General features: G+C 41.5%; 2 protein-coding genes across 4 annotated transcripts in view; one reads left to right on the forward strand and one right to left on the reverse strand.

The window, feature by feature from the left end:
- The window catches only part of ZMYM1 (zinc finger MYM-type containing 1), an 86657-nt gene extending 83862 nt beyond the window's left edge, over positions 1 to 2795 (reverse strand). The window contains exon 1 of the mRNA XM_055391441.2: positions 2404 to 2795. The gene's annotated coding sequence lies outside the window, so the exon portion shown is untranslated. The remainder of the gene's footprint in view (positions 1 to 2403) is intronic.
- ZMYM6 (zinc finger MYM-type containing 6) overlaps positions 2741 to 13349 on the forward strand; it is a 44479-nt gene continuing 33870 nt past the window's right edge. Inside the window, exons 1-2 of one of the 3 annotated variants that reach the window (XM_055391423.2) lie at positions 2741 to 2884; positions 3802 to 3968. In XM_055391423.2, coding sequence (XP_055247398.1) covers positions 3876 to 3968 — 93 coding nt within the window. In that variant the 5' untranslated portion in view covers positions 2741 to 2884; positions 3802 to 3875. Of the gene's footprint in view, positions 3253 to 3801; positions 3969 to 13349 lie in introns of all 3 variants that reach the window. The other 2 variants (XM_055391417.2, XM_063700452.1) reach the window with 2 other exon arrangements.

Below are 13349 nucleotides of genomic sequence, written 5' to 3' on the forward strand. Positions count from 1 at the left end.
CTCAGCCTCCCAAAGTGCTGCTATTATAGGCATGAGCCACCGTACCAGGCCACAAAGGTCTTTTAAGTTCATCAAAAGACACCAATAACAGAGTGAAAAGGCAAGCTACTGAGTGGGAGAAGATATTTGCAATATATACAGTAGTCCTCCCTTATCCATGGGGATATGTTCAAAGATGTTCCACAGATGCCTGAAACCTCCAGTAGTATCAAACCCTATATATGCTATGTTTTTTCCTATACATACATACCTATGATAAAGTTTAATTTATAAATCAGGCACAGAAAGAGACTAACAACTAACAATACAACAATTATAACAATAGACTTTAATAAAAGTTGTTTAAAACTTATGAATTATTTGTTACTGGAATTTTCCATTTAATATTTTCAGACTGTGGTTGAGTGTGGGTAACTACAACTTCAGAAAGCAAAACTGTGGATGAGGGGGGCTAGTGTATATTCAAAAAAGACTTATCTTAGTGTATTCCTGATTGCCAAAAGAAAATGCCACAGACTGTGTAATTTATAAATAGTAGAAATTTATTTCTCACAGTTCTGGAGGTTGGCAAGTCCAAGATTGAGGCACTGGCAGATTTGTTGTCTTGGAATTACTCTCTAATTCCAAGATGAAACTTTGTTGTTGTCCTCTTCCTGGGAGGAACATTGTTATCATACAGTGAGGGGTTAAAAGGGCAAAAGGAATGAATCTTTGTGAAGGGCATGAATGCCCTCTTTTGTAAGGGCATGAATCCCATTCATGAGGATGGAGTCCTCATAGCCTAACCCCTCCCAAAGGCTCTTCTTATACCATCACCTTAATGTTTAAGTTCCAATATATGAATTTTGAAGGGACACATACATTCAAACCATAGCAGGATTCGTATCTAAAATATATGCCCATAAGAAACTGTCAATCCAATACAAAAATGAGCAAGAGACTTGAGCAGGCACTTATGGGGGATATCCAGATACCCAAGAAACAAGAAAATGGGCTCAGCCTCATTAATAATCTGGGAAATGCAAATTAAAACCACAGTGAGATACCACTATACCCCCATCAGAATGGTTATAATTAAAAAGATATGCAGTAGTAATTATTGGCAAGGATGTTGGGAAACTGAAACTCTCATACATGGCTGAAGGGAGTATAAACTGAAACCACCATTTTCTAAAATTGCCTGAGATTATCTACCTAAATTTTACATATACATAACAAGCAATTTCACTTTTAGGTATGAACCCAACAGAAATGTGTGCGTATGTATCACTGTTAAATAAAAATTGTAGGCCATTGTTTCGGGCTAAGCTCCTGCAGTAGGTCTCAATGAACCAGACTAAAAATCAAAATGGAGTCACTCACACTGAGGTTCCATGTCATCAAATGGAAACTACGTTGTTATTTGAAGTTCTGAAAAGTCAGGAAAAAGAGATAATAAGAGTCTAATTTCCCCTGAGTGCCAGTTTCAATTAGCATAATAATGAAATTTCTTCTGCTTTAATCGTTACCAAAAAAAGATAAACTGAAGTTACCTGATGTTAACCAATCAGTTATTTCTCTATTGTTTTGTTTCTTGGTTCTGCTTTACAAGGAAATTAACTTATTTATTTATTTTTTGGAAAGTTACTTTGAAATGGACCAATCTGTTTTTTGTTCTTTATTTCTGCTTTCTCCAGCCCTTCTCTGTCTATAAAACCTACCTCTTCTGCTCAGCTCATTGGAACACTTGTTCTATTTTATGGAATGAAGTGTTGTCAGATTCTAGAATCACAAATAAAGCTAATTGAGATATTTAAATTAAATTTGTTGTAATTTTGTCTTTTAACATCACCCATGACAAGAATGTTCACAGAAGCATTATTCCTAATAGCCACAAATTGGAAACAACTCAAATGTCCATCAACAGTAGATGATTAAAATTGTATCATATTCATAAAATAGAATACTATACAGCAGTCAAAATGAATGAATAGTCACAAATCATACATGTATCTGTGAAACAACGTTGAATTAAAAAAACCAAATCTCAATTTTGAGCAAGTTTTTTCATTTATATCTCAAGAGATTAAAAAATTATACCTCTTAGGGTTAAATGGTGAGGATTAAGTGGGATGGTGCATGTGAAGTGCTCAGCAAGCCAAGTATTATTTAACATCATGCTCTCTCAGTAGGCCACCTTTCAGGAAATGGGCATTAAAGGATGCTACAGATTAGCTAAGTGTGGTGGCACGTGCCTGTAAGCCCAGCTACTCGGGAGGCTGAGGCAGGAGAATCGCTTCAACCCAGGAGGCGGAGGTTGCAGTTAGCCGAGATTGCGCCACTGCACCCCAGCCTGGGCAACACAGTGATACTCTGTCTCCAAAAAAAAAAAAAACAAAAAAAAGAATGCTATAGAGCACTTACAGCGCCTTCTAACGCCATCTCCACCTCTTCACTATTGAGCCTCGGTCTCTTTAAGAAGTGAACCATAACTGAGGAAAGAGGAATGCTGGGAAGTTCTACTCGGCTCAGGTCCGGAGCCTGACGGGAAAAGAGGGCGGAGACCAAGGCTGCGCACGCGTGGTTGGCCGGCTGTTGCGTTGGGATGGATCAGGCGGAATTCCAGAAGAGAAAATAATCCCTGTCTAGACGCAGAGGACTTGGTTCCTATTCGCAAATTCCCCGTCCAGTGCTCCTCCGGTAGCAGGGAGGCGACAGAAGGTGGGTGCGGCTGCAGTGGTAGTGGGCGGGGCGGCGGGGCGGAGGCCACGCCACGTGACGAGGCGTTGCGGCGGGGGCGGTGCCATGTGGGCTACGCGGCTGGGGCGGCTGCGGATATCGCCTTAGGGACGCGTTGACACTCACTGGCTAGTCCACCGCTCTCAGTCGGAGACCACATTGCCTCGTTAGTCCTCAATGATGGGAGTGGGAATTCTTGGTGGGAAGGAGAATTTCGGAACGCGTGCGGTTCTCAGAGGAGGGATGAGCGCCCGTAGATGTTTTGTGGCGAGTGCGCAAAAGTTCTCATCTCTTCTTTGGAACAGGCTTTTCAACCAGTTGTCCGTTTCCATCCCTGATTATTCGGATAAAGACAACTTTGAAGAGCTTTTTGTTTTAGGTTTAATTCGTCCCGTTTAGTTCTTTGACTTTTAGGGGAAGGGAATTTACTGAATGGCCAATTGAGTTTCTTTTCTACAGGAAGGCGATTGTGAAGCGGGGCTCGGAGGGGCTTGATGCCCCCCACCCCTCACACGGAGACCTTGAAAGAGGCAGGTGACTCACTTTCAGTAAGGGCGTTCCTGTTGTTCGCCTGCGATGGATGGCATCTTGAGCTCACATCTAGCGTTAGGCCGAGAAATGGGGCCCTTAGGGAGGCTTCCAGTGAAGGTTGAGTTACAGGTCAGGGCTAGGAGGTTGTTGTGCCCCTCTTTGAGAAATAAAAGCCGACGTGGGCCTCTAAGTACTGATTCTTATGGGGTCAGAAACTATTTCTTGAGTCCATTCTTCTCAGAGTTTGTTACTTCCTCCCACGTCTTGGTCTGCTGGTCTAATTCCTTTCAATAACCTTCAACATAGGAAAAAACCAGAGTGTGTTGTGTGTCTTTAAAGATATTAGAGAAGTGGGAGCTGTTGCCCCAAAACTGTTTTCTTATGTAGCTACTGAAGGAACAGAAAGCAGGAAGAAAGAAAAAAGTTAGTTGTGGCCCCAGAAGAGTTGTTTTTCAAATGCCGAGCCGTGAAGCCTCATGCACTCAACACAAAGTTTTTCTTTCATATAGATAAGCCTGAAGAAAAAAGAATAAGCCTGAGTATGTATTTTAGGTGTCCAGCTATCCATTACCAAGAAGAAATCTATTCGTTTGAGCCTGAGGAACTCTTTGAGGTAAAACGTTAGAATGAAAGAACCTTTGGATGGTGAATGTGGCAAAGCAGTGGTACCACAGCAGGAGCTTCTGGACAAAATTAAAGAAGAACCAGACAATGCTCAAGTAAGCATTTCATCTTGATTTAAAAATTTAAAAAAATTCCTTCTTTTCCATCTGGTCAACTGAAAAATTTTAGTTAAACGGTTTCTGGTTTGTAAGTTTAAAATAACCGAAACTGAAACAGGCTCTCGCTGTCGCTGAGGGTGTAGTGCAGTGGTGCGCTCTCCTTAGCTCACTGCAGCCTCCACCTCCCAGGCTTAAGTGATCTTCCCACCTCAGCCTCCTGTGTAGCTGGGACCACAGGGCACACACCAACATGCTCAACTATTTTTTTGTATTTTTGGTAGAGACGGGGTTTGGCCACGTTTCCCAGGCTGGTCTCAAACTCCTGAGCTCAAGCAATCCACCCACCTTGGCCTCCCAAAGTTCTGGGATTACAGGCATGAGCCACCATTCCTGGCTGGTTTTTTGCTCTTTGAATGAAAGCTATAACTACTTGATTTTTTTGTGTGTGGAAGGAAAGTAATATATTTACCATTTTTCCATACTTGTCACTTAAAAAAAATTCTCTTGTATCTGGTAGTACTTTCCTTTATTCTGTTAAGAATTTGTGGTCTGTGCTAGTCTCTGGGGATCCAGGATTGAGCAAAGTCAGCTTAGTCCCTTCCCTTGTAGAGCTTATATGTTAGTAGAGGAGGCAGAGATTACAAAAGTATTGGTCAAGTAATATATATAATTACAAACTATGACAAGTACTCTGGAAGAAAAGCCTAAAATGGGGAATCTGACCTAGTTTTGGTTGTGGTCTGAGGCCTGGGGATGGCTAGGGAAGGCCTCTCTAAGGGGAGGATGTGTAAGCTGAATTATGAAGAATGAATTGATTAGGCAAAGGGTATGGAGAAGAGTATTACAGACAGAGGGAACTGTGAATAGGAAAGCCCTGAGTTGGAAAGATGCATGGTTCTTTTTAAGACCTGCAGGAACAGTGAGCCTGGAACAGAAAAGGTATGAAAATGGTGATGATGATAATGATTAAAGCAACAACAATAAAAATAGTTGGCATTAGTATATCAGTATGTAGTATATATTATGTCATAATCATATGTGACATTATTAACTTAATACTTATATATGCTTAAGAGTGTGTCAGGCACCATTCTTACCACCATATTATTATCCCCATTTTACAGATTAGGAGACCAAAGCTCAAAAAAGCCAAATAGTTTACCACAGATCACAGTTAGTAGTAAATGACAAAGACTGGATTCAAATCCAGGTGGTCAGACTCCAGAACCTGTGCTATTCTGCTTCTCTATGATAAGGCTGTATATATAGTTTAAGGCTGAATTATGTAGGACGTAGTGGACCTTGTTATAAATTTTGGTTTTTATCCTAAGAGCAGTCGATAGCCATTATAGGGTTTTTTGTTTTTGTTTTTGTTTTTTTTTTGAGATGGAGTTTTGCTGCAATGTTGTAATCTTGGTGGCTCACTGCAACTTCCACATCCCGGGTTCAAGTGATTCTCCTGCCTCAGCCTCCCCAGTAGCTGGGATTACAGGCGCCTGCCACCACGCCTGGCTAATTTTTTGTATTTTTAGTAGAGAAAGTAAGATGAAACAGATTTGTGTTTGGAAAGATCATTCTGGCTACCCCATAGGGACCCAGAATGGAGAACATAGAAATCAACGTGGAGGCTGGGCACAGTGGCTCACGTCTGTAATCCTAGCACTTTGGGAGGCCAAGGCAGGCAGATCACGAGGTCAGGAGATCGAGACCATCCTGGCTAACACGGTGAAACCCCGTCTCTACAAAAAATACAAAAAATTAGCTGGGCGTGGTGGCGGGCGCCTGTAGTCCCAGCTACTTGGGAGGCTGAGGCAGGAGAATGGCGTGAACCCAGGAGGCGGAGCTTGCAGTGAGCCAAGATTGCGCCACTGCACTCTAGCCTGGGCGACAGAGTGAGACTCCGTCTCAAAAAAAAATAAAATCAAATCAATGGGAGAGATGAGTTAGTTGTTTTGGCAAGGAATTTTTCTTCTGGGACAGTTCTTTTGCTTTACACTCATAGTTATTGACTTTATTGTATAAGCAAAGCAATTATATTTTAAAATAATAAAAAACAATTTTATTTTTCACACCATCTCACAGGCAGTATCATTTCTTTTTTTTTTTTTGAGATGGAGTCTTGCTCTGTCACTCCCAGGCTGGAGTGCAGTGGCGTAATCTTGGCTCACTGCAACATCTGCCTCCCAGGTTCAAGCGATTCTCCTACCTCAGCCTCCTGAGTAGCTGGGATTACAGGTGTGCGCCACCACGCCTGGCTAACTTTTTATATTTTTGTTAGAGACTGGGTTTCGCCATGTTGGCCAGATTGGTCTCAAAACTCCTGACCTCAAGTGCTCTGCCCACCTCGGCTTCTCAAAGTGCTGGGATTATAGTTGTGAGCCACCATGCCCAGCCACAGGCAGTATCATAAGAAGACAGGGATGTCAGGTAGGTTTTGTTTCACTCATGAACTCTATGCCTTGCTAGAGTGCTGGGCTAAGAAGAGTTCTGAGGTAGTGTCTGTAAGATGTGGAGTGGGGGATGGTGGCATCCATGCTACTTGTTTTCCCTCCAGATGGTAAATTCTTACTCTTTCTCTGCCTAAAGTAACCATTTCTTTGCCAGGTTTTGTGGATTTTAGTTTTTAAATGTTTTTTGTATCTGACCCATGATGATCTTCTATATTTCATTATTTCTCTCTCTCTTTTTTTTGTTTCTTTTTTTTGAGACAGGGTCTCACTTTGTTGCCCATACTGGAGTGCAGTGGTGTGAGTATGGCCACTGCACTCTAAACAATCCTCCCATCTCAGCCTCCCAGGTAGCTGACCACAAACATGCTCCACCACACCCAGCTAGTTTTTGTAGAGATGGGGTCTCCTTATGTTGCCCAGGCTGGTCCTGAACTCCTGACCTCAAGCAATCCTCCTGCCTTGGCCTCCCAAAGTGCTGAGATTACAGGCATGAGCCATCATGCCTGAACTATTTCATTATTTTTCATTTGGACTTTTATAATAGTTTCCTACCTATTCTCCTTCCTTCAGTCACATATCCCATCAAAACACTCTACAGTGATGCCATTGTACCGTATAGATCGAGTGATATTTCTCCCTTTAAAGACCCCGTTTCCTCCAGTGTGATGAAGCAAAGATCTTTCAATGTGACATCCAAACCATCCATGTTTAGGCCTTTGTTTCCCTCTCCAGTGTCATCATTCATTGTTTCCACCTTTTCTAATCTATGCTGCTGCCAACTGTTTGCAGTTCACTCAAAACTATCTTCTAAAACTCTGTTGCATTTTATTTCCCTGCCTTTGCACCTGCCATTTCTTGTGCCGGTGGAAGAAGAAATAAGCTAGGTAGGCTGGCAAAATTTTGTCCTCTTTTAAGATGAAGTTTCTCACTCACAAGTAGAATGAGCTGTTCTCTCTCTTTTTTTTAATTGTATAGTGCAATCACTTTTATTATGGTATCTACAGGTCAATGAATTTTGTCTTCATACTGATTATACTAATCTGGCCATCTCCTCCTCATCTTTCATTGACACACTAGACTGCAGTCTCTCTGAAGTCAGAAATTGGTCTTATTGACCTGAATCTCCAATTCCTAGCACAGGATTTGGCACAAAGTACATGTTCAATAATTGGAATAAAAGAGCCTCTTTCACATATAAGGAAGCTGAACCTGAAGGAATAAGTGACTTCACCAATGTCTCATGGTAAAACTGGGATACAAACTAGTTTGTTGTTACTCCAGATGCAATATTTCTTTCATTATACCTTGCCTATACACTTAACAAATAATGTGCTTTAAGTTAATTAAATGTTCTTTCTGAATATAAAAATTGTGATAATGGAAGTCTCCCTAGCAGCTTAGATTGTATATTTAAGAGGGTAGGAACTGCTCAGTTGTCTTTGGTTTATATTAATGTTTTCAGGTGAATAGGCTATATTTTTTCATGATTGAGGGTATAGACTATGATTGAAAAGCCAATTGAACAAATTGTGTATTATTTTCTATGTTGCATTGATGAATCTCCTTTGAATATTGGAAAATAAGAGATAAATAAAAATGTTTTTTATTTTCTGATTTTCTGAGAGTTTGTTCTGGATATTAAAATTATAGTTGAAGGCCAGGCGCGGTGGCTTGTGCCTGTAACCCCAGCAGTTTGGGAGGCTGAGGTGGGCGGATCCCTTGAGGTCAGGAGTTCAAGACCAGCCTGGCCAACCTGGTGAAACCCTGTCTCTACTAAAAATACAACAATTAGCCAGGCGTGGTGGTGGGCGCCTGTCATCCCAGCTACTCAGGAGGCTGAGGCATGAGAATCACTTGAACCTGGGAGGCGGAGGTTGCAGTGAACTGAGATTGCGCCACTGCACTCCAATCTGGACGACAAAGGGAGACTCCATCTTAAAAAAAAAGTTGCAGTTTAGTCCTTATATTCATATATGTTGAGTATTCATATTCATTCAGTGAGTTTTTATTCCTGCCTACTGTAATCCATAATACTTGAACATTGTTGTGAGCAGTTTACATACCTTAATCCATTCGATGCTCACAACCCTGAGTTAGGTACTGTTTCTCTTCCCACTTTACCCATGAGGAAGCTGAGTCCTAGATAGTAACCCGTTAAAAGTCACATAATTAATAAATGGTTGAGTCAGGATTTGGACTCCAGCAGTCTGATTCAAGAGCCCAAACCCTTAACCAGGATGGTAAACTGTATTAGTTACTTTGTTTTCAGAAAGGCTACAGAGATGAAAAGATAGGACTTCTGCTCTCAAGGTAATTGATAGTGTAATGGAGAGAAAAGTTATGAGAATGAGAGAAGTAATATTTGTTGAGTGACTGTGCCTTGTGAGAAGCTATGCTAAGCATATCTTATGCATTCTCATTTAAACCTAATTGTCTTCAAACTTGTATGCTTTCTGCTGCTTTGTGCCACCTTTTTTTTTTCTTTCTTTTTTTTTTTTTGGGATGGAGTCTTGCTTTGTAGCCCAGGCTGAAGTGCAGTGACGCCATCTCGGCTCACTGCAACCTCCACCTCCTGGGTTCACGCAGTTCTCCTGCCTCAGCCTGCCGAGTAGCTGGGATTACAGGCGCCCACCACCACACCTGGCTAATTTTTGTATTTTTAATAGAGACGGGGTTTCACCATGTTGGCCGGCTGGTCTCGAACTCTACCTGCCTTGGCCTCCCAAAGTGCTGGGGTTACAGGCGTGAGCCACCGCGCCTGGCCTGTGCCACCTTTTGTGCAAATACAAAATCAAGGCCATGAGTGGTGGCTCATACCTGTAATCCCAGCACTTTGGGAGGCCGAGGTAGGTGGCTCACTTGAGGTCAGGAGTTCAAGACCAGCCTGGCCAACATGGTGAAACCACATCTCTACTAAAAATACAAAAAAATTAGCCAGGCTTCGTGGCACATGCCTGTGATCTCAGCTACTGGGGAGGCTGAGGCAGGAGAATCACTTGAACCCAGGAGGCGGAGGCTGCAGTGAACAGAGATTGCTCCAGTGCACTCCAGCCTGGGCAACAGAGCAATATTCCATCTGAAAAAAAAAATACAAAATCACAGTCTTATGTAAGTGCTTTAAAATTGTGTGAGGTGCATTGAGAGCATAGGGGAAGGAGCCCTAAATCTATATGGGAAGGAGAGGAAGGTTTCACATAGCAGGTAGCAATTGAATTATAAAAATTGACTAAGAGTTTCAGACAGAGAAAATATAGCAGAGAAAATAGCCACGTCATGGAGGGGTGAGAGAATGTGGTGTGTTTAATAATTGAATATCAATAATAAAGTGGGAAAAGATAATAGATTTAAAAATGGTTAGGTAGGATTGATCAAATTTAGAGATTGTTTATGAGGTGTGAAGGTCAAAGAGGAGTCCAAGGATACTTACAGGTTTTGGGGTTTATGGTGATACCATTTACTGAGGGGTTAGAACAGGATTTTGGAGGAAGTACTAAGTGCAGTTTGAGGTCTGTTGTGTTTAAAGGGCTTGTGGGACATTCAAGTGGTAAACTGCACAAGGAGGCATTTGCACTTAAAAATCTGGGATTTGAGATTGGAAAATTATCTACTTGGAGATGTAGGGCTTCCAGATAAAAGACAGGATGCCAGGTTAAATTTGACTATCAAATAAACAATGGTGATTTTTACTATAAGTGTATTGCTTGCAATACTTGGAACATAATTATTCTAAAATAGCATTATTTCAGCTATAGCTAAAAAGAAGGTTTCCTTTTCCTGTAAGATAGCAGGACAGTTTGCTGAGCAATTTGTAGGTAAGGTGGAGGGGGTTGAGGGATGTTGAGGGAGTTCTTAGTTACTTGTTTTTACCTGGTGAAATTGAAACGTCAATGAGCGGGAAAGATGTGGAGTTGGGACTCGTGAGCTATGAAGGTTTAGAAAAATTACTTTGTGAGGTAAAAGAAACGGGTCAGGGAAATATAACAGAAATACTAGAAAAATTTTAGAAATTGAGTTGATAGGGCAAAGAAATTTTTATTGAATCTGGCCGGGCGCGGTGGCTCATGCCTGTAATCCCAGCACTTTGGGAGGCCGAGACGGGCAGATCACGAGGTCAGGAGATCGAGACCATCCTGGCTAACACGGTGAAACCCGGTCTCTACTAAAAATACAAAAAAATTAGCCAGGCGTGGTGGTGGGCGCCTGTAGTCCCAGCTACTCCGGAGGCTGAGGCAGGAGAATTTCGTGAACCTGGGAGGCGGAGCTTGTAGTGAGCCGAGATCGTCCACTGCATTCCAGCATGGGTGACAGAGCGAGATTCCGTCTCCAAAAAAAAAAAAAAATTTTATCAAATCTTAAACACTCATTTTGGTAATTTGAAGATGTATATAATATTTTTAATGTCCTCTTCATTTTGCAAGTGTCAATAAATATTGTTATTTAAGTATAATGTTTAAGAACATGCACTTTGGATTGAATAGACTTAGATTCCTTCATTTAGCAAGTATTTATTAAATGCCAGTTATGAAACTAATAAATAAGTATGAGAACTAGCATTTTGGCCAGGTGCAGTGGCTCACGCCTGTATTCCCAGCACTCTGGGAGGCTAAGGCGGGCGGATCACCTGAGGTCAGGAGTTCGAGACCAGCCTGACCAACATGGAGAAACCCCGTCTCTACTAAAAATACAAAATTAGCCAGGCGTGGTGGCACATGCCTGTAATCCCAGCTACTCGGGAGGCCGAGGGAGGAGAATTGATTGAACCCTGGAGGCAGAGGTTGTGGTGAGCTGAGATCCGCCATTGCACTCCAGCCTGGGCAACAAGAGCGAAACTCCATCTCAAAAGAAAAAAAAAAAGAACTAGCATTTTGTGTACATATCGTGCTTGCTTTTGACTAACTGTAAGATGTCATTCTGTATACCTTATTTATATTAAGTCATTTGCCCCCTCCCTCCCCGTTGGCCCTATGGGTTAGGTAATATTATCTTTATTTTACAGATAAAGAAATTGAAACTAAGAAAGATTAAATAGCTTGTTTAGGAGTCAAGATCATATCTGTTTCTGTCTGCTGTTAGAACCTATCGTCATTACTGTTATGTTGACTGTGTTGGGCGATTGGGTATACAGGGGTGAAAAAAACAGATATTGTCCATAATGGATGTGATCTTTTTAGTCTAATGTGTGTGTAGGGGGAAGGATGAATGTTAAGCATTAATCAAATTATCCAAATAAGCAATGAAATGATTTACTATGGTAACTGCTGTGAGAGAAAGGAGATGGGAGAGACTACTACAACAGGGGAACTTAATTTCAATTGCACCAGAGTTTGAATTCATTGTAGTAATTACTTTATATTTTCACATCTATGACAGTGCTATCTTGGGTTTTAGAACAGAGAGACTGGCTGGGTGCGGTGGCTTATGCCTGTAATCCCAGCACTTTGGGAGGTGGAGGTGGGTGGGTCACCTGAGGTCAGGAGTTCAAGACCAGCCTGACCAACATGGTGAAACTCTGTCTCTACTAAAAATACAAAAATTAGCTGGGCATGGTGGTGAGTGCCTGTAATCCCAGCTACTCAGGAGGCTGAGGATCACTTGAACCTGGGAGGCAGAGGTTGCAGTGAGCCGAGATGGCACCATTGCACTCCAGCCTGGGCAACAGAGCGAGACTCCGTCTCAAAAAGAAAAAAAAAAAAAAACAGACTGGGTTTGATTCCCATCTGTGCACGTAGTCTCTTTGTGACCTTGAGCAAGTTGCTGAACATCTCTTAGCTTCACTTTCCTCATCTGTAAAGAAGGTATATCTTATAGAGAGCACCTCTTTGGGTGCTCATAATACATATCATGGGAAGTGGTGAATTAATGCAATGGTTCCTAGTTTTTGGCATTTAATAGTCTAAAGAAATTTCTAAAGTAACTTTGGAACTAACATAGCTACTCATTTATTTTGCTATGTGTGGAGAGATTAAAAATACAACTGCCATTTATTACCATCATTGATTCAGAAAAGTAAGACTTTTTTAAAAACTTCCTGTTTTGAAATATGTAAGGGTATTTTAACATTAAAAAAAGGATGGTTGCAATTTCAGAATAAAGATAGGCATTTACATTTTAAAAATGTTTCATGATTACATTTTGTTTTAAAACGTTTTAAAGAATGTGGTAAGAATAAATAGAATTTTGTCTGTTATGATTTTATGTATAATGAGCAGATTGCATTGACACTCTTGTATCTTTTCTGCCATTAACAGAAAAGGCAGCTTGTAAGTCTAAAATGATTGAAATCCAAACTCTAAATCATTCAGATTTAACTTTTCTTTTTTTCTTTTTCTTTTTTTTTTGAGACAGAGGCTCGCTCTGTTGCCCAGGCTGAAGTGTAGTGGCACAATCTTGGCTTACTGCAGCCTTCTCCTGCCAGGTTCAAGTGATTCTCCTGCCTCAGCCCCCTGGGTAGCTGGGACTGTAGGTGTGAGCTGCCACTCCCAGCCAGATTTAATTTCATTTATTGCCCCTTTTTGCGGGGTGCAGTGGCTCACACCTGTAATCCCAGCACTTTGGGAGGCCAAAGTGGGCTGATCACCTGAGGTCAGGAGTTCCAGACCAGCCTGGCTAACATAGCAAAACCCCTTCTCTACTGGAAAAAAACACAAAAATTCGCCGGGTGTGGTAGCGCAAGCCTGTATTCCCAGCTACTTGGGAGGCTGAGGCAGGAGAATCGCTTGAACCTGGGTGTTGGAGGTTGCAGTAAGCCAAGATCACGCCATTGCACTCCAGCCTGGGTGACAGAATGAGACTCCATGTCAAAAAAAAAAAAAAAATTTTTTTTTTTTCATTTATTACCCCCTTTTAAACGCACTACCTAAAAAATAGGTAGTGCTCAGCATTTGGAATAGCTTTGTATTACTCCCATATATCAAAATTCCATTTGAAA

This window comes from Gorilla gorilla, chromosome 1 (assembly GCF_029281585.2).
Source record: "Gorilla gorilla gorilla isolate KB3781 chromosome 1, NHGRI_mGorGor1-v2.1_pri, whole genome shotgun sequence".
Taxonomy (NCBI): Eukaryota; Metazoa; Chordata; class Mammalia; order Primates; family Hominidae; genus Gorilla; species Gorilla gorilla.